Source organism: Hyla sarda, chromosome 1 (genome assembly GCF_029499605.1).
Source record: "Hyla sarda isolate aHylSar1 chromosome 1, aHylSar1.hap1, whole genome shotgun sequence".
NCBI lineage: Eukaryota > Metazoa > Chordata > Amphibia > Anura > Hylidae > Hyla > Hyla sarda.
Genome location: NC_079189.1, coordinates 175200194 through 175222593, shown reverse-complemented (window position 1 = coordinate 175222593; position 22400 = coordinate 175200194). Strand labels below are relative to the sequence as shown.

Here is a 22400-nt window from a genome sequence, read left to right as displayed (position 1 = left end):
TTTAAAAAGCTGTCAAGCTCCCTCCAATAGACTTGCATTGAGGGGGCGGGGTGTGACATCATAAGGGGGCAGGGCTATGACGTCACAAGCTCCTGTCACCGCCTCCAGCGTTCGGAACAGTTTGTTCCAAATGCTGATCAGCGGAGTACCCCTTTAATCTTTCCAGTACTTATCAGCTGTTTATGCTCCACAGAAAGGTTCTTTTCTTTTTGAATTTCCTTTCTGTCTGACCACAGTGCTCTCTGGTGACACCTCTGCCCATGTCAGGAACTGTCCAGAGCAGGAGCAAATCCCCATATCAAACCTAACCTGCTCTGGACAGTTCCTGACATAGACAGATGTGTCAGCAGAGAGCACTGTGGTCAGACAAAAAAAGAACTCCAGAAAGAAATACAACGTCCTGTGGAGCATACAGCAGCTGATAAGTACTGGAAAGATTAAGATTTTTAAATAGAAGTAATTTACAAATCTGCTTAACTTTCTGGCACCAGTTGATTTAAAAAATAAAACCGGCGTACCCTTTTATGAGGTATAGTGTGTATTACAGTCTAGTGCTGCATGTACAATTCTACAGGCATCGGAGCTGAAATCCACAACATTTCTTGATGGCTCAGTGTCTGGACAGCAGGGATTCACATTCTGGGAAGTGTAGTATTTACATCATACACTATCCAGTAATCTGTTGTAATAAATAGCTTTCTCAAGTATACTTTACATTTTACTGTATCCCACTTCATAGGGCACAAGTTGCTGTTTAGTGTCTGTGCCACCACATGCCCAGCACATAATTCACACACTTGATGTGAACAGACTCTTAGTTTTGAATACTGTTTTTGATATAGCTCTGGACGTTCATACAGGATATAACTCTGGATTATTAATGACATATATTAACCCCTTAAGGACTTAAAACAATTAATGTTTTTGCAGTTTCGTTTTTCCTCCTCCCCTTTTAAAAATCATAACATGTTCAATTTTGCACCTACAGACGCATATAAGGGCTTATTTTTGCTTCACCAATTTTACTTTGTAAGGACATCACAAATTTTATAACGGCGAAACAAAAAAAATAATTATTATTTGTGCGGTGAAATGAAAAAAACGATTCTGTTGCGATAGCCCCGATCAGCTCTGCTGAGCTGCTGGGATTCGTTCACTTTCGTTTTAGATGCTGCGATCATCTTTGATTGCGGCGTCTAAAGGGTTAATTCCGGTCATCGGCCCGATCGGCAGTGTGCCGCATTAGCTGTGGGTCCTGGCTGCCCATAGCAAACGGGACCCACCGAGTTTAACCTGTTCTCCGCTGATGAGAGCGGTTTAAACCCGCTAAACGGGACCAGAGCTTGCAGAGTCCTTAAGTACCAGGACGTCAGGGCGTACCTGTACGCCTTGCATCCTTAAGGGGTTAACAATGTCACTCAACCTGTTATGAAGTGATATCTTACGTATATACAAACTTGAACTGTTGGTCAGAGGTGAACATACCTTAAAGGACAACTATATTGGAACACTTTTATATATTCCCATGCCCGGGCCTCAAAAATAAACAAAATAAACGTATACATACCTTCCTACGAGCCCCCGTTGGTCCGGCACAGGACTCACGGTCCTGCAGTGCTGACCTCATTCCACTTCCTGGGGACGGGGACGCCGCAGAGCCGTCGGCGTATCACCGGCCGCAGCGATGTCCCACCCCGGCCGGTGATAGGCTGAGTCCACTGTCATGTACGAAGCCGGCCAGAGCTCCTTACATGACAGTGGGCTCAGCCTATGACCGGCCGGGGTGGGACATCGCTGCGGCCGGTGATACGCCGACGGCTCTGCGGCGTCCCCGTCCCCAGGAAGTGGAATGAGGTCAGCACTGCCGGACCGTGAGGCCTGTGCCGGGGGCTCGTAGGAAGGTATGTATACGTTTATTTGTTTATTTTTGAGGCCCGGGCACGGGAATATATAAAAGTGTTCCACTACAGTTGTCCTTTAAAATGTCAAATACTGACAGTCCATTTCAATGACGACATCTGGTTTGGTACAGATAACAAGTTATTTTTTTTCCTGTTTACTTTGTTTGGGTAATATTTTGTTAGGTGAACTTCATACAATACAATAATTCATTGTAAACCTGTGTCGGAATGGTTACTATCCCTATGTAAGCCTAAAAATATTTGTTTCGGAAATGACCCTCTTATGTTCCACAAGGCTATCCCCAACCTATGACATCTGCACTTATGATTAAACAATTGGTATATTAGGCTAAAGGCCAATGGTCCAAGGAGAGCTGAAAATATTCTATATAAATACATCTCATAACATTTTATGAAACACTCTAATAGAGCACACATACATTTATATGGGCTACACCAGTCTTCACCTAACAAAGATCCAAAAAATGTAGTGCAAATATAAAATGGAAAAGTATGTGTACAAAGACAGGGTGCACACTACAAAGCGACACTTGTGTATCTGGTGTGCAACCACCTTTGTGTTCAAAGATAATACAACATTTGGTCCCGATCTTTATTTTCAGTTGCCTCTTCTTAGAAAGAGAAGATATTTCTTTGGTTGAAAAAAATAAGTTGGAATAGTTTTTGTCCTTTAATGGGCAGATTTAGGTGCATTTTTCAACATCCTCCCCTGTCTTCTGTACCCTGGAATAGGTTTTACATGAAGATTTGAAGCAACTAGGAGGCCAAGTGATGGGCCATGAGAAGCTGCATGGGATGCAACCCTGCACATTCTTCTCAAAGAACGCAAATACAGGAAACCACCAAGTTCGTGAAAGAAGATTGGTAGCAGTTGACGTCTTTAATGCCTGAAAGATAATAAAGGTTTACCAAATTATTTTTCTTTCCATAAAAGAATATATGCTAGACTAAAAAAATCTTCCGCAGAAAAAAAATCTAAATCAAACTATGAATAATATATCAATATGATAAAAAAAAAATTAAAAGGAATTAAACCAAAAGAGACAGGAGTTGGGTACTCCTGCACGATGAGAATATACTGTTTATGTGTGTGTGTATTATATATATCATTTTTTTTTCTATACATATATATATACATTATAACACTCTATATCAGAAATAAATCTATATATATAAAACTCAATGTGTGTGTATGTATGTATGTGTGTGTGTATGTATGTATGTATGTATCTATGTATGTGTGTATGTATGTATGTATGTGTGTATGTATGTATGTTTCACAAAAACGTCCAAACGGCTAAAGATATTAACATGAAACTTGGTACACATGTTACTTATATTTCAACAACAAACATCTATGGGAAATATAGGTTACTGCATAACTTCCAAATGGCTGGAGATATTTCGATAATACTTGGTCACATGTTACTTATATGTCCACTTAAAATATTGGATAGTTAATTTAACCCTTAACTACCCCCCATTTGTGAGGGTCGGGGTTTTTGTTTAAAGTCCCATGTAAATCTATGGGAAATGTATGTTCTCACATAACTTCTGTACGGCTGGAGATATTTCAATACCTGGTACACATATTACGGGTCGGGATATGAGGACGGGATGGGAGGTCGAGATAGGAGGTCAAGATAGGAGGTCAAGATAGGAGGACAGGATGGTCGGGATAGGAGGTCGGGATAGAAGGTAGGGATAGGAGGTCGAGTTAGGAGGTCGAGTTAGGAGGTCGGGATATGAGGATGGGATAGGAGGTCGGGATAGGAGGTCGAGATAGGAGGTCGGGATAGGAGGTCGAGTTTGGAGGTCGGGATATGAGGATGGGATAGGAGGTCGGGATAGGAGGTCGAGATAGGAGGTCGAGTTAGGAGGTTGGGATAGGAGGTCGAGATAGGAGGTAAGGATAGGAGGTCGGGATAGGAGGACTTGATAGGTGGTCGGGATAGGAGGTCGGGATATGAGGACAGGATAGGAGGACGAAATAGGAGGTCGGGATAGGAGGTCGGGATAGGAGGTCGGCATAGGAGGTCAGGATAGGAGGTCGGGATATGAGGTCGGGATATGACAACAATATATGGGGATGGGATATGAAGTCAAAAGCTTCCTACTTTGTTGATTTTCCTCCCCAACAAGGATGAGGAAGGAAAAACCGGGCAACACCGGGTACTCAGCTAGTAGTATTATAAATGGACAAATCATAATACATAGTAAACAACAGAAAATCAGCGCTTAGAAGAGTGTTCAGGTGGGCAGAGAGCCGGTCTGGTGGATTTTACTAGGAATGGGACAGAGCAGCCTATATTATATCTGGAAATATGCAGACTGCAGAAGAGAAATTACGGTAAGTAAAAACCTATAGGATAAACACACCGTAATAAGTGCAATGCAATACAACTAAAAATGCATTCAAAGATGTCACAAAGCTTTAATCACTATATACACCAGAATATGCCTTAATAAGCCAGTTTATGATTTTAGATTAGCTTTTAGATTAAGGATTTAAGTACAAGCAGAAGTTACATAGTGATGCAACATACTATAGCAGCATATCAAAAAGCATTGCTTAGTAAATAGCAGTGAGACAGTGTCTGTCACTGTGGATTACAATCTACTACTACCCAAGGCTGCTACAAGAAACACCCCCAGGACATAACGGCATAGGAAAAGCAACACTATCTGATGAATGACACAGCCCCTGTTGTAACAAATCTACCCATTCATGTTACTAGTCACAGGCAGCTGCTGTTGCCCTAACAAGTCCTAATGTGGCACAGTATACAAAGCCTGATTAAATACTCACTATGTTTGGTGACTGGAGCTGGCATGTCACTGTATGGTGCCCATGCCCTGCATGCAGGGCTAGTGGAAGGATTTTTGTCACCCTAGGCAAAAGCTAATTTTGTCCGGCCCCTTGACCCCGCCCATTGGCTCCACCCTTTGACACGCCTCACCTTACTACTGGGGTGACACACGGTAACAAACCTCCTCCTCATGTACTCTCCTTACTACTGGGGTGACACACTGTAACAAACTTCCTCCTCATATAATCTCCTTACAACTGGGGTGACACACTGTAACAAACCTCCTCCTCATGTAATCTCCTTACTATTGGGGTGACACACTGTAACAAACCTCCTCCTCATGTAATCTCCTTACTACTGGGGTGACACTGTAACAAACCTCCTCCTCATGTAATCTCCTTAATACTGGGGTGACACACTGTAACAAACCTCCTCCTCATGTAATCACCTTACTACTGGGGTGACACACTGTAACAAACCTCCTCGTGTAATCTCCTTACTACTGGGGTGACACACTGTAACAAACCTCCTCCTCATGTAATCTCCTTACTACTGGGGTGACACACTGTAACAAACCTCCTCCTCATGTAATCTCCTTACTACTGGGGTGACATACTGTAACAAACCCCCTCCTTATTTAATCTTCACTCAGTGGGTGGGGGGAATTTGATGTTTTAGCGCTCCGTGCAGAAGCCCTCACGATTTTTAAAGGGCCCGTTGGAAATCTACAACTCCCAGTATGCCCAATTGCAGTTTTGCAACAGCAGGAGGCACCATGGGAAACACTTTTGTGTGTGTGTGTGTGTATATATATCTATCTCTATATATCTATATAAACAGCCAACGGCTGTCCGGGCATGCTGGGAGTTGTAGTTTTGCAACATCTGGAGGTCCGCAGGTTGAAGACCACTGCACTAGATGAAATAGTCTTCATCTGGTTTTGTGGTTCCTGCCACAGACTGTCTGAATTCAGGCACCACATCATGTGATCATGACCTTACAGATACCCTAGAACAAATACTAACTCAGAATGTTAAACAATGTTTCTATTTACTAACATTAGAAAGGGATCTTAAAATTCTACAAGGAAAAATATATCCAGAATGTACATGAAAGGTTAACTTACCTTCTCATTAGCCATGGCATGATACCACCAGAAGAGTCTAGTGGTTATATAGTAAGCCACAATTACATCCACCGTGTAGTGTTCATGTGCAACTAAAATGCAGACCACCCCGGAGGCGCTCAGCAGCCAGCAGAATATGTGATACCACCAGAAGTGACGAGGGGAATCTGCAAGAGAGAATCACCATGAAAACCACCAAGTCTAAACGCCCCAACTTCAGCCTGTGATGCATTCAGATTTCAGTTATCTACATTGTACCACCAGCTCCAAATGCTGAAACTGTAAGGCTGCATTCACACCACGTTTTTGCAATGCAGTTCCCATATCAGGTTTTTGAGGAAAAACTGATTCCTCAAAACCAGGCTAAACTTGTGTGTACAAATTTTAACCCGTACAGTTAAAAAAACATATACGGTTTAAAAAATGATGTCCGGTTGCATCCGTTTTTTTAAGAAAAAAACTAAAGTTTTTAACTTTTCACTCCATTATGAATAACGTTTTACTTGATTGATTGAAATTCCAAGAAAAAAAGCTGTGCAAAGCCAAAAACCATATGGTGCCAACCGGATGGAACCGTAAGCACATACAGGTCTGTACGGTTCCCATTGAATCCCATGTTAAAAAAAAAAAACTTATAAGATTTAATACAGTTTTTCCCCTGGACCAAAATCCGTGGTAGGCTATGGTTTTGGGTACGGGAAAAAAACTGACAAAACCTTACAGGATGCATAACAGACACAACCTGATGCATCGTTTGTCATACGGTTTTCAATGGAGAGTCAATGCATACGGTTTTCAATGGAGAGTCAATGCATACGGTTTTCAATGGAGAGTCAATGTATACGGTTTTCAATGGAGAGTCAATTCATACGGTTTTCAATACAGTTCCATACGGTTTTCACATTGAAAATGTATACGGGAACTGTATTGCAAAAACATGGTGTGAATGCACCTCAAGCATGGGCAGTTGGAAATTTTAGAATGTTAACACCAGAGAATTGACTAAAAGGGGTACTTTGGCATTTAAAAACCTATATCCTACCCACAGGATAGGGGATACATGTCTGATTGCAGGGGGTCTGAACTCTAGGACCCCCATGATCTTCAGAACAGGGCCCAATATTTCTCTACGGCATAAAACGCAGGGTCAGCACGCGCTCCTTGCATTTTCTATGAGAGTGCTTTAGCGTTGATGTATCTCCAGCACTGGAGTGTGTGCTGACCTAGTGCTTCATGCAGTGGGGAGATACGGGCTATAGACATCACAGGGAGTCGTAAAAGCCGGCCCCCGGTGATCAGACACTTATGCCCTATAACTTTGCTGACTAGTTGAAACATGCTGAGAAAAAAAAAATGTAATAAAAAATTCCCTACCTTTTTACTGCACACCAGCATTTTGCTGTAAGACCCGACACAAAATGTCTGTGACAGATTGTACAGCAGCTTAGGGACTAACTGCCAGAGAAATAAGTGGATGTGTTGGATTGAGAATGGCAATGGCTGGTGTCTTACCTGTTGCCCACTGCCCGGTATATAGCCTATGTCTCTACTCATAGGAGTACTCCACTGCCCCAGTGTTCAGAACATTTTGTTCCGGACGCTTGGAGCGGGCGGCGGGGGTCGTGGAGCCACGACCACGCCCCTCATGACATGCCCCCTCAATACAAGTCTATGGGAGGGGGCGTGGCGACTGCCACGCCCCCTCCCATAGACTTGCATTGAGGGGGCGTGGCACGAAGTCACAAGGGCGTGTCCGTGACATCACGACTCCGAACGCCGGGTGCTGCACAGAGATTGCGGGGGTCCCACATGTGGGACCCCCACAATCAAACATCTTATACCAAAGGATAGGGGATAAGATGTCTAGGGGCGGAGTACCCCTTTAAGCTGCCAGCCACCAGACTTCTGCAGTACAAATCATCAGCCGTTCTTATCACTGACAGAGCGCTCCCTGTAACTTAAAGGGGTTATCCAGGAAAAAAAACGTATTTTATATATACAACAACTGGCTCCAGAAAGTTGAACAAACTTGTAAATTACTTCTGTTAAAAAAATCTTAATCCTTTCAGTACTTATGAGCTGCTGAAGTTGAGTTGTTCTTTACTGTCTAAGTGCTCTCTGATGACACCTGTCTTGGGAACCACCCAGTTTAGAAGCAAATGCCCATTGCAAACCTCTTCTACTCTGTGCAGTTCCCGAGACAAGCAGAGGTGTCAGCAGAGAGCACTGTTGCCAGACAGAAAACAACAACTCAACTTCAGCAGCTGATAATTATTGAAAGGATTAAGATTTTTTTAATAGAAGTAATTTACAAATCTGTTTAACTTTCTGGAGACAGCTGATATAAAAAAAAAGTTTTTTTCCTGGAATACCTTTTAAACATTTTGTGACAGTACAAAGTGTAGGGAAGTTTTCCATAAACCGTACTAGAAATATGTTCTTTCCAGCATGCCTTAAGTAGTGAGCAAAAATAAATAAATAACAAAAAATACATTTGTGTCCATAGTTTTTGAGAATAACTAGGCTGCCTCACTGTCAAAACCTTCGCTCCATTTAGAACATGGTTTCTGCAAGGTACCTGGTAAGTGTCCAGATCCTATGTTCAGCCAAGTATTAGTGCAGTAATGATGTAAGATCACAAGACATTGTTTCTTCCTCTATAAACTGCTCGGCCATGATCCAAGTACACAAATGCTTCTGCCTCTCATCAAAACCTTTGTGATACCTACACTCCGTGGCGGGCTCATATACATATATAGTACAATATAATGCACTGAAGGGAATCATACTTTACATTACTGATAACCAAACCACTTTCATCTATACTTTACTACCTGTAATAAAACATTTCTTCTTAGCCAGTCAAGCTTTATAATCTATATACCCTGACCCGAAATTAAAAGGTGAAAGGTCGGCCCTCAGTCATTTACTACTTATAACACCTGAAACTCAGGTTTGACTGGAGTTGTAGGGTCCTTCAGCTAAAGAAGCGGCCTAGCTCTCCCAGTGCTTGCAGCGCTAAATTGTGGTGACCAAAAACTGTGGATATCAGGGAATTTCTTTCTCTAACAAAAAAGTTGCTCTGTTGATCTAGGGAGTATAGTATATATTTTTTTTTGAACCTGCATATACCCTTTAAGGGCCAAACATACAGTATCCCAAAGTTCAACTTCCATCCAAGTGTAGTTGAAATATTACATGTTAAGATAATTGAATAGTTAAAGAGGTATTCAAGGAATTATATATATATATACATATATATATATATATATATATATATATATATATACTGGCTCCAGAATGTTAAACTGATTTGTAAATTATTTCTATTAAAAAATCTTAATCCTTCCAGTACTTTTCAGCTGCTGAAGTTGGGTTGTTCTTTTCTGTCTGACAACAGTGCTCTCTGCTGACACCTCTGTCTGTCTTGGGAACTGCATAGAGTAGAAGAGGTTTGCTATGGGGATTTGCTTCTACTCTGGACAGTTACCGAGGCAGGTGTCATCAGAGTGCACTTAGACAGAAAATAACTCAACTTCAGCAGCTCATAAATTCTGAAAGGATTAAGATTTTTTAATAGAAGTAATTTACAAATCTATTATAAACACAATGGAGAGGCTCCTGTCTGTCTGACCGTCACCAAGGACCCGAGCAACCCAACAAACACCTATACCCACGGTGTATAAAAATAGGAATAATACGGAAAAAATAAATGGGGCTCGAGGGTCAAAGATATCTGGTTTAAATTAATTAGTATTTATTAATATAAAATGCAAAATAGACCAAATAGGGATGTACAGGGCCCTTGTACCTCCCTAATTAATTAAATACACAATAAAATAAATGATAATCCCAATATAAAAAACTAAAAATAATAATAACTATAAAATTAATATGCAATTTGAGCCTGTGATATCAATATAGCGATCTAATGATCCTGAGGAACAGCACAGTGTAAATGTTCATTCAAATGCTCCAGAGATCTTCAATATAGAAAAGATAAAATGTAGCCGCTACAGATACCAGTTAATCAATTGATGCGGTGGTACTGTATCTGTCCAAACATTGGCAACTAGATCTCACCGACACAGTGATACAATGTGGCACTTTGTAAACAGTGAACAGTCACTTGAAATCAATCTTTAAGCATTTCTGCGTATGCCATACATCAAAATAGCCAGTTTGCAATACATCCCATATAATGCTCACCACTCCGGGGTGTCACGGATCTCCCTTCAATGTAGTCCTGGGGGCCGGCTGTATAGCGTCTTATGACCGGTGCCTTGCCTCTGTCAGGGATCGTGCTGCTGGAGTCTCGGCCAACTCCTAAGAGCGCAGCACTCAGTGGTGGGCACCGTTTGGGGGGACTGCAGCGCTGTCAAGCGGAGTCCCTTGGTCGGACCAACTTGGAATGATGGTGGTCTGTAAACCTCAAGTCCTTATTGTAGATGGCCCGATTGGCTTCTCATTGGTAGTTGTTATAACGGCTGTATGCGGTAAGCAGAGTGAGTAACCCGGCGGCGTTCCTCGTGCACAGGTCGCGCGCTCGGGAGATGGTTCACTGTAATAAATGCCTTGGATCTGGCGAATGATCGCTATTCTGTCTGAAGAGTGTTCTATAATAACAGGCTCAATATCGCAAAATTAAAATCGCTGGACGCGTTTCAAAACCTTCCTCGGTTTTTTCTTCAGCAGCGGAAGAAAAAACCGAGGAAGGTTTTGAAACGCGTCCAGCGATTTTAATTTTGCGATATTGAGCCTGTTATTATAGAACACTCTTCAGACAGAATAGCGATCATTCGCCAGATCCAAGGCATTTATTACAGTGAACCATCTCCCGAGCGCGCGACCTGTGCACGAGGAACGCCGCCGGGTTACTCACTCTGCTTACCGCATACAGCCGTTATAACAACTACCAATGAGAAGCCAATTGGGCCATCTACAATAAGGACTTGAGGTTTACAGACCACCATCATTCCAAGTTGGTCCGACCAAGGGACTCCGCTTGACAGCGCTGCAGTCCGCCCAAACGGTGCCCACCACTGAGTGCTGCGCTCTTAGGAGTTGGCCGAGACTCCAGCAGCACGATCCCTGACAGAGGCAAGGCACCGGTCATAAGACGCTATACAGCCGGCCCCCAGGACTACATTGAAGGGAGATCCGTGACACCCCGGAGTGGTGAGCATTATATGGGATGTATTGCAAACTGGCTATTTTGATGTATGGCATACGCAGAAATGCTTAAAGATTGATTTCAAGTGACTGTTCACTGTTTACAAAGTGCCACATTGTATCACTGTGTCGGTGAGATCTAGTTGCCAATGTTTGGACAGATACAGTACCACCGCATCAATTGATTAACTGGTATCTGTAGCGGCTACATTTTATCTTTTCTATATTGAAGATCTCTGGAGCATTTGAATGAACATTTACACTGTGCTGTTCCTCAGGATCATTAGATCGCTATATTGATATCACAGGCTCAAATTGCATATTAATTTTATAGTTATTATTATTTTTAGTTTTTTATATTGGGATTATCATTTATTTTATTGTGTATTTAATTAATTAGGGAGGTACAAGGGCCCTGTACATCCCTATTTGGTCTATTTTGCATTTTATATTAATAAATACTAATTAATTTAAACCAGATATCTTTGACCCTCGAGCCCCATTTATTTTTTCCATAATTTACAAATCTGTTAAACTTTGTGGAGCCAGTTGAGATATATATATACTGCCGCGGGGATCAGATCAGCCAAGATGGCGGATGGAGGTCCCCCTCACCTGCCTCTGTCCGTCTCCCTGGGTCTTTTGCACTGATCTTCCTTCCAGCAGACCAGAGCAGAAGACCACCGATAATACTGATCAGTGCTATGCCCTATGCATAGCACTGAACAGTATTAGCAATCTAATGATTGCTTTAAATAATCCCCTATGGGGACTAAAAATTTGTAAAATAAATGTAAAAAAAAAGTTACAAAAAAAGAAGAAAAAAAAGTCAAATATCCCCTCCCCCAATAAAGTTTTAAATCACCCTTTTTACCCATATTAATACATAAAAGCCTTAAAAAACAATAAATAATAAACATATTTGGTATAGTTGCATGCGTAAATGTCAGAACTATAAAAATATAATGTTAATGATCACCTATGGCGAACTGTGTAAAAGTAAAAGAAAAGTCTAAAATTTCAGCTTTTTTGTCACATCAAACTGCAAAAAAAATGTAATAAAAGCAATCAAAAAGTCACATATATGCAAATCTGGTACCAAAACAAACTACAGATCATGGCCCAAAAAATGGCAAATGTATCAGCCAGGGATGGGGCAGCAGGCGGTTATAAAATTCTACCTCCAGATTCGGTTGCCGGATGTACAAATTGTGGTGTGCATGCACTTTTACATCTGGTATTATACTCCAGAGCTCCACTCACTATTCTGCTAGTGCAGTCACACTGTGTACGTTAGTGGTAAAAGGGGCAGGGGCCTGGTGAGTTAGGGAGAGGAGCAAGAGGCCTTGGGAGATAGGAAGTGGAGCAGGGGGCCTGGGGAGAAAGGGAGAGGACCAGGGGTCAAGTCCCGGAAAAAAAAGATTTCCACTCCACACAAGGACTGTTCCTGTAAGACTCCTGCTAATAGTAACAAGGTCCTTCTGTGAAAAAGTGCAGGAACTCAGTTCCCATATGTTCCTGCAGGAATTGAGCCCTGGAGAGGACCATGGAGCCTGGGGAGATAGTGAGAGGACCATGGGGCTTAGGGAGAGGACCATGGGGCCTAGGGAGATGGGGAGAGGACCATGGGGCCTAGGGAGATGGGGAGAGGACCATGGGGCCTAGGGAGATAGGGAGAGGACCATGGGGCCTGGGGAGATAGGGAGAGGACCATGGGGCCTAGAGAGATAAGGAGAGGACCATGGAGCTTAGGGAGAGGATCATGGGGCCTGGGGAGATAGGGAGAGGATCATGGGGCCTGGAGAGAGGACCATGGGGCCTAGGGAGATGGGGAGAGGACCATGGGGCCTAGGGAAATGGGGAGAGGACCATGGGGCCTAGGGAGATAGGGAGAGGACCATGGGTCCTAGGGAGAGGACAATGGAGCCTAGGGAGAGGACCATGGGGCCTAAGGAGATAGGGAGAGGACCATGGGGCCTGGGGAGATAGGGAGAGGACCATGGGGCCTGGGGAGAGGACCATGGGTCCTGGGGAGACAGGGAGAGTACCATGAGGCCTGGGGAGATAGGGAGAGGACCATGAGGCCTGGGGAGATAGGAAGAGGACCATGGGTCCTGGGGAGATAGGAAGAGGACCATGGGGCCTGGGGAGATAGGAAGAGGACCGTGGGGCCTGGGAGATAGGAAGAGGACCGTGGGACCTGGGGAGATAGGAAGAGGACCGTGGGGCCTGGGGAGATAGGAAGAGGACCATGGGGCCTGGGGAGATAGGAAGAGGACCATCGGGCCTGGGGAGAGCATATGGAGTAAGGAAAAGAACAAACATTTGAAATAACAGCAACTTTTTTAAATACAAACATGTCATTAATATGGGGGTACAATTTTAGCAAATGGCCTGCCAAGGGGTGCGCGGGAAAGAAAAAATTGGGAACTCATCTGCTTTAGATGATACTGTATAAGCAAGTACAGAGTGGCTAAAATATGGAATGTAATTGGGAAAACTTGTGACTTCTAGGCTACAGTATGCCCTTCTCTTACTGAAGAAATAAAAAAGGTTGTAATAGAAGCCTGGCAGATTCTCCCCAAGGAAGATATACTGTCTCTGGTGATGTCTATGGACGATAAACTTTACCCCATCAAATGCACCCAACTCACAGGCATGATGTATAAGTGAGGTTGCAATTCTCAGATGTTTTAACCGATAGGACTCTAAATACTTGCCAATATAACTTCTAGCCTGTATTTTAGATCCAGAATACCAACAAGGCACACTATGTACTTTGATACAGTTGTCGTTAAAAGAAAAAAAAATACACAAAAATATTTTACACCCTGAAGCAAAAAAAAAGAATCTAATCCTGAGACCTCGCTTCATCTTTTAGAGAACATATGCCTATAAAAAGAAATCATTACCACATTTTACATCCTGAGTTTCATAGCAGTGATAAGTGACTTGGCCTGCAAGCTAATATTCATCTAATGGTACAGGATGCTGCATAAATGGCGTTCTGGTTTTTAGAAATAGCATTTTGAAAGAAATCAGATACAAACATTCCTGTGATGACAAGAGCCTCATAATCCTTAGTGCCAGCTCAAGATAGGGCATGACTGCTAATGTGAGCACCACAATTCACCTATTACACCTGGCACAGATATGCCAGAACCAGAGAGAGTGCATGCTCAATTGATGCAGGAATACATATATAAGTAATGTTGTCCTTTCTATGACAACTATCCAGGGATGAGTGTATTGTCTGCTCAGAAGAACAATGGCATAGTGTAAATTTGGTGCAAAAATGATCTACAATGCATATGTTACCAAACAAAAGATTGCTGGGGATGTCTTTGAGGATGAAGCTCATCTACAAATAAACAGGCAAGGGATGTCAAACTAGTGTAGTAACTGGGAGCCAGTTGGACCCTCCTAGTACCACTTTCATTCTATACGGTCTATAAACAGTGATAAACAACTTGGACAAATGTGTAGCCTTCTGGCTCCTGAGGTTTGTATTACCTACCTGGCTCCTGAGGATTGTTTGGGCGTTATTTTAAGACTTAAATGGGCACTGTCAGATACAAAAACTTTTGATATGTTGTAAAGCATGTATAACCAATAGGTTTTGCAATTGCTTTCATTAGAAACTTTTCAGTATTTCATCCTGAAAAAGCCAGTCAAACAACTGCCCCCCCCCCCCTGCTTGGACACATACTAGTCCTGCTGTGTCCATGCATCATCACCTATGTCATGGACACAATTCCTTGATTGACAGCTGTGAGTGCAGGGCTCACAGCTGGAGGATAAATCGTCCCACTATCAGCTTGTGTCCCGCTACTGTCAGTGAGGACAAGCTGGGAGTTGTAGTTTTGCTAATGCTAGGGGAGATGTGAGCAGACAGCATACTGAGGGTGGGGGCGGAGACCAGGCACAGTGAGGCCACGCCTCCTCCCTTTGAGAGGAATTCAGACTAGTGGGCTAAATTAAAAGTGTAATAAAAAAATAAATAAAGGTGTTAGACACATAAAAATTTGATGTGCATGCTCAGGAATAGGTACTGAGTGATATATTTAAAAAATGTTTTTTTTTGTTGGATCTGACGGCTATGCTTTAAGAAAATGTGGAGTAAAAAAATTGGCTGCTAAAAGATACAAAGAACCTATTGTAGAGTCTATATAGTATAGATGTGTATTCCCCAACCTACCAATACCTTACAGTGCAGAGTCCCTCCCTTATGCAGTTAGCTGATAACCTGGGAAGGAAGATAGTCAAGTAATACTTGTTTAGGTCCCTCAATAGAGAAACCCAAAATATCATTGATGGTAGTATTCAGCTGCATCATGGTAAAGGACAGTAAACAATAAATAAATAAAAATATACTAATAAAACATGCATCAACTTACATTCTTTGATGAATAGGTAGGTGAGCGTGAGAATGACAGTATGACCGCTATACAGAAAGTCTCCACATAAGATGTGAGATCCAGTTATCGTCAGTCCACCTCCTGTTATTAGCCGTAATATCCTGTGTGCTTTGGCATATGAATCTCCATTCAACTAAAAAAAAAAAAAATAGGGAAAAAAAAACTGTAAAAAAGAAAAGCCACAACATAAGAAAAGTAGACCACTCACATCTCACTCCAACAATGGAGAGGACACTGGCCCCATATGTAGTGTGACTGATATATTTTAGATTACTATATTTAAGCTATGTTTACATCTGTGTCGGAGGTTCCAATGGTGTGAACACAGCCTAAGACAGATGAGAAGAAAATCGATATCTGTAAACATTGTAATAGACTAAAATTAGTATTCTATGCCTATAAACCACACATTTAGCTAGCCATGAATATATTCCTTGATGGCATAGATAACTGTTTATTTTACCTTGTTACCAACCTATGCTCTACACAGTGAATAGAAAAATATTACAGAATTATGAAAAGGGAAAACATGGGGGTAATCTATTCTGTTGTCAACTGGAAGAGGAAGAGGAACGCAGCCTATGACCACAAAAACACCATCCCCACCATCAAACATGGAGGTGAAAACAGTATGCTTTGGGACTGTTTTTCTGCTAAAAGGCAACTGCAGCAAAAGACAACTTATCCCCTATCCACAGGATAAGGGATAAGTGTCTGATCGCAGGAGGTCCGACCACTGGGACCCCCGCTTTGTGTCACAGCCGCACCTGCTCATGATGTCATGGCCATGCCCCCTCAATGCACGTCTATGGTAGGGGGCGTGACGGCCGCCACGCCCCCTCCCATAGACTTGCATTGAGGGGTCGTGGTCATGACGGCATGAGTAGGGCGTGACCATGACATCAAGAGCCTCTGCCCTGCATCGCCAGTCATCCGGCACGGAGCAAGCAGAGATCGGCAGGAGTCTAAAGCCTGTGCGCGTGAGGGGGAGGAAATGTGGTCTGGACAAGGAGGGAGACCCCTAGTGGCAGAGTTTTTAAAGTCAGAAAAAACATGGAAAACATTATTTTTTTTTAAAGACATTAAAATTGAACGAGAGCACAGAGCGGGATGAAATGGACTACTGGTTCAGGTGTCAAGGGAATTCTCTCAGGGACTCCATGACAGAGAATTCCTTCAACACAGGAACCACACTGCCTGTTGACTTTATGTATATGTTCTCTTATTTAGAATTGGCAGACCAAATGATCTTCCATATGAATTCCCTGCAAATGACTGTGTGAGATATATATTACTCGTAACTAACTATATGTAGTTTTCTTTTGTTTTGCTTTGTTTATTTTGTTTCTATGACAACTGCATCACACGCCTATCTTGTTTTTTAAGTGATGCAACCTAAACTGTTTCTTCCACATGCCCAGGATGAAGCATGTGAGTGCCGACCATACTGTTATTCTGTTTATTGATCTTGGCAAAAACATGCCTTCCTCGGGCTAGTAAGTGGGCAGGAGTGCTTGTACTGTATGTGACTAGTGAAGGAACAAGAAACTGAGCTTTCTAAACATGTGCATTTCAGACTCAGACTTGCAATGAGATTATCTATATACCGTATATGCCGGCGTATAAGACGACTTGGCGTATAAGACGACCCCCAACTTTTACAGTTAAAATGTAGAGTTTGGGATATACTCGCCATATAAGACTACCCCTCCTACCGCGATGTACGGTACCTTGTAGTTCCCCCCACATTAGGTAGGCATCATGTTCCCCCACATTAGGTAGGCAGTATAGTTCCCCCCACATTAGGTAGGCAGTATAGTTCCCCCCACATTAGGTAGGCAGTATAGTTCCCCCCACATTAAGTTGGCAGTTCCCCCACATTAGGTTGCCAGTTCCCCCACATTAGGTTGCCAGTTCCCCCACATTAGATTGCCAGCTCCCCCACATTAGGTCGGCAGTTCCCCCACATTAAGTCGGCAGTTCCCCCACAATAGTAGGCAGCTCCCCCACAATAGGTCGGGAGTTACCCCACATTAGGTCAGCAGTTACCCCACATTAGTAGGCAGCTCCCCCACATTAGTAGCAGTTCCCCCACATTAGTAGGCAGCTCCCCCACATTTGTAGGCAGCTCCCCCCACATTAGGTCAGCAGTTCCCCCACAATAGTAGGCAGCTCCCCCCACATTTGTAGGCAATTCCCCCACATTAGGTCAGCATTTCCCCACAATAGTAGGCAGTTCCCCCAGAATAGTAGGCAGCTCCCCCCACATTTGTAGGCAGCTCCACCACAATAGTAGGCAGCTCCCCCCACATTTGTAGGCAGCTCCCCCCACATTTGTAGGCAGCTCCCCTCACATTAGGTCAGCAGTTCCCCCACAATAGTAGGCAGCTCCCCCCACATTAGATTGGCAGCTCCCCCCAACAGACATACATCTTCCAGCCATATAGAGTGTATGGCTGCAAGCTGTATGTCTGTACTGCCCCCACAGTGTTCCGATCACCGCTCCTCTGGCCCGGGTCACCATCTACTGCTATGGCCTATGGACCATAGCAGTAGGTGCCGGGACCGGGGAGCGGTGACCGGATCACTTATGATAGAACGGCCGGTCACTCACCAGGCCCCAGTCGGCGCGTCCTCCTGTGGTCCTCCTGGTCCTGCGCTCCTCTGCCTCTATGGTTGTAGGCACGTGACGTCACTGACGTCCCGTGCGTACAACCATAGAGACGGAGGACCGGACCGCAGGAGGACCGAAGGAGGATCGCAGGAGGACGCCGGGGAATGGTAAGTGACCAGCGGACATCCTTATTTTCGCAAAAACATTTTTCGGGACACAGGGATGTCCAGGATAGGAATGCCTATGATTATCTGCCCGGGCCGGCTCCCGTGTATGGCTGCAGGCAGGGGCCAGCCAGAGCAAGTAAAAACTAATACTGTATACTAAAAACCAGGGTGCCTCCAGCTGTTGTGAAACTACAACTCCCAGCACGGCAAAGGCTGTCCGGGCATGCTGGGAGTTGTAGTTTTACAACAGCTGGAGGCACCCTGGTTTTTAGTATACAGTATTAGTTTTTACTTGCTCTGGCCGGCCCCCGCCTGCAGCCACACACGGGAGGCAGCCCGGGCAGATAATCAGAAGTTTTCCTATCCCGGACCTCAATACCCGGTGTATAAGACGACCCCCGACTTTTCAGAAGAAAATTTGGGGTTAAAAAGTCGTCTTATACGCCGGGATATACGGTATATAAAACTCAACGTGTGTGTGTATGTGTGTGTATGTGTGTGTGTATGTTCGCTAAAGATATTAACATGAAACATGGTACACATGTTACTTATATGTCAACAACAAACACAGGATAGGTGATTTAACCCTTACTCACCCCCATTTGCCAGGGGCGGGGTTTATGTTTAAAGTTCCATAAAAGTCAATGGGAAATATATGTTACTGCATAACTTCCAAACGGCTGGAGATTTTTCGATAATACTTGGTCACATGTTACTTATACGTCCACTTAAAATATAGGATAGTTAATTTAACCCTTAACTACCCCCATTTGCGAGGGTCGGGGTTTTTGTTTAAAGTCCCATGCAAATCAATGAGAAATGTATGTTCCCACATAACTTCCATACGGCTGGAGATACATTACGGGTCGGGATAGGAGGTCGGGATAGGAGGTCGGGATAGGAGGACGGGATAGGAGGTCAGGATGGGAGGTCAGGGTAGGAGGACGGGATAGGAGGACGGGTAGGAGGTCGGGATAGGAGGTCAGGGTAGGAGGTCCGGATAGGAGGTCGGGATAGGAGGTCTGGATAGGAGGACGGGATAGGAGGAAGGGATAGGAGGACGGGATAGGAGGATGGGATAGGAGGACGGGATAGGAGGTCGGAATAGGAGGTCGGGATAGGAGGACGAGATAGGAGGACGGGATAAGAGGACGGGATAGGAGGTCGAGATAGGAGGACGGGATAAGAGGACGGGATAGGAGGTCGAGATAGGAGGCCGAGATATGAGGACGGGAAAGGGGGTCGGGAAAGGAGGACGGGATAGGAGGATGGAATAGGAGGTTTGGATAGGAGGTTGGGATAGGAGGTCGGGATAGGAGGTCGGGATAGGAGGTCGAGATAGGAGGTCGAGATAGGAGTTCGGGAAAGGAGGTCGGGAAAGGAGGACGGGTAGGGGGTCGGGAAAGGAGGACGGGATAGGAGGTCGGGATAGGAGGACGGGATAGGAGGTCTGGCTAGGAGGTCTGGCTAGGAGGTCTGGCTAGGAGGTCTGGCTGGGAGGACAAGATAGGAGGACGGGATATGGGGTCGGGATATGACAACAATATATGAGGACTGGATATGAAGTCAAAAGCTTCCTCCTTTGTTTATTTTCCTCCCCAACAAGGATTAGGAAGGAAAAACTGAAAAGGGATTTTCAGATATTCCTTTCTATGCTGATATAATAGGACATGATCTTTGAGAGTAATATACTGTCTTATACCCTACCAGACCAATATACCAGACCTTGGCAACTACTGTTCAGAGATGGATGGCCACTTCCAGGCTTAGTGAAGCGCACATACTGAGCCGATGGGGAATTATCAAGCACATCGTCTCAGCTGAATAAGTTCTGTTACTGTAAAAAAGAAAGTGCAATGGAAAAAAAGAAAATGTGTATTTCTAAAAAGAGGAATCACCCCCTCCCATAGATTTGCATTGAGGGGGCGGGGCGTGATGTCACACGGGGGCAAAGTCGTGCACACTCGGAGCATCCAGGATTGCGGAGAGCTTGCAAAGGTGGGTGCAGAATGACAGGTTGCGGGGGTCCCCAGCGGCGGGACCCCCACGATCAGACATCTTATCCCCTATCCTTTAGATAGGGGTTAAGATGTATTAGGGCCGGAGTACCCTTTTAAGGAGGCTGTATGGCAGTCCCTTTACCTCCAAACTTCAGTGTGTAGTTTTCCATAGTATGATGACATACCAATTCATATTAAAATGCAGATGTTCGGAGATACAGTGATCCCTCAAGTTACAATGGCCTCAACATACAATATTTTCAACATACAATGATCTTTTCTGGACCATTGTAACTTGAAACCAGACTCAACATACAATGCTACGCACAGTCCAGATCTGTGAAACATGTCAATGGCTGGAAGAACTGACCAATCAGAATGGGCATTTTACTGGTAAAACACCTTTATTACTGAAGTGCATGCACTGACTGGCTGTCTGGTAGCGCCCCCTACAGTACAGGGAGGTACTACATTTTCTGTACTACTCTTTACCTGTGCCAGGAATAGCTGCTCCAGGAGGGGGCGGCTCCATTTTACTTTTTTAGGACACTGTGTACTGTACAGGACCTGTCCTCTACATAGACAGTGATTTACAGCTCCCAGCAGATCTTTCTTACTTTTATATGTAAGGACTTGCTTTATCTGTATTAGTTATCTACTTAGTTTTCTTTAATCCTCAAGTTTACAGTTGTTCAGATGACAGTTTGGGGCTTCAGAACCAATAACCAATGATCATCCTGGGACCGATTAATATTCTAACTTGAGGGACCACGACATACGTCAATCGGTGATCTATTACAAATCCATACAACTTTGAACTTATTCAGAGCCATAACACAGCTATGTGCATGGGGCCCACAAACCCATCTGACAAAAATAAGACCTGTAGGATTGTTAAAAGTCCTTACCTTTGGGGCACATTGGAAGTGCATTCCTGGCACAGGGAGCGTTGTAACATACATGGTAATACATCTGTACAAGTACAAAGTCCCAACAATAAAAAAGTATCTGCGGCCCACAATTGATCTGTGAACAGAAGAGAATGAAAGACTTATGAGTTACAACATACATATTACGTGTTTATTCTTTTATTACTGTGAAGGGAGTATATATGTGGAAATGCTTGATATATATATAATATACTGGGCAGATGTAATAAAGATGGATATTGGAGCTACTCCACCTGTAAGATAACTCAAGATCTATTATCAGTGTTCTTTATGATATGGACATTAGGAATATTGGGCTTACCATTATCAAAAAAAAAAGCAGCTTTTTTAATGCAAGAAAAGTGGTGTATCATAATGATAAATCACCCCCTATATGTCTATGGTTTAGATGGGAAACACCAACCATTAACATTAATTTAACAAGAAAAAGTAGGCAGGGCTTTGAAGGGTGTACATGACCTCTTAGAGCTCAACAGATTTATCATAATTTATGCCAATTGTTGTACGTTATGTCAGAAATCTACTTCCCCACAGAGCTGGTGTAAATATCTTAGTCTGGCACACGGATTGCGCAGGAGATGTAACACATTTATTCAAAGACTTGGACCTCATAATAAATCTGGTGCATCTAAAGTAAGCTTCCTTTTACTTGAGTGATGTCTGAAATGCCAATCTTAATAAATTCCCCCCATGGTTCCATGAGCGTTTTAATCTTGGTGGTGGTCTGGATACGCGCGTCTTCTCCCAACTCCTGCTCCTATCCATTCCTGTCTTTATCTATTTGGCAGATGTTGAACACCTTGATACCCTTATCACTGGAAGTGACCTACATCATGCCGTGATGACACTCATACGAACAGACATCCGCTTTACTCAACTGAGATCTATGACTCATACAACTATTGAACACAACCTTATGACAACATTGTTTCCTTTGTGATTAGATTTCCCCTTCTTCTCGGTCACATTCCTATTCTGCCTACTACTTAACCTGACATACCTACCTACACTCTGCCCTTCCTTCCACCATTCCCATTTGCATTGTTTGACAATACAGAAAAAATGATAAAAAGTTCAATAAAAATATATTTTTTTTTAACAATTGCATGTTATTAAAAAATATGCTTCTTTCTATTTAATTTTCCACTTTGAAGAAATGACCACTAGGGGTCTCCCTACCAGTCCTGGCAGCAAGCATTTCAGACACATGCTGGAGTCCTA

The 22400-nt window shown here is 43.5% G+C and overlaps 1 protein-coding gene across 8 annotated transcripts in view; it reads right to left on the bottom strand.

Moving 5' to 3' along the window:
* Positions 1 to 2040: 2040 nt before the first annotated feature.
* The window catches only part of SGMS2 (sphingomyelin synthase 2), a 73320-nt gene continuing 52960 nt past the window's right edge, over positions 2041 to 22400 (bottom strand). For all 8 annotated transcript variants that reach the window (XM_056564331.1, XM_056564284.1, XM_056564293.1 and 5 more), the window contains 4 exons: positions 21138 to 21255; positions 15428 to 15581; positions 5859 to 6025; positions 2041 to 2809 (listed from right to left, as the gene is read on the bottom strand). In XM_056564331.1, the coding sequence (XP_056420306.1) occupies positions 2606 to 2809; positions 5859 to 6025; positions 15428 to 15581; positions 21138 to 21255 (643 nt within the window). In that variant the 3' untranslated portion in view covers positions 2041 to 2605. The remainder of the gene's footprint in view (positions 2810 to 5858; positions 6026 to 15427; positions 15582 to 21137; positions 21256 to 22400) is intronic.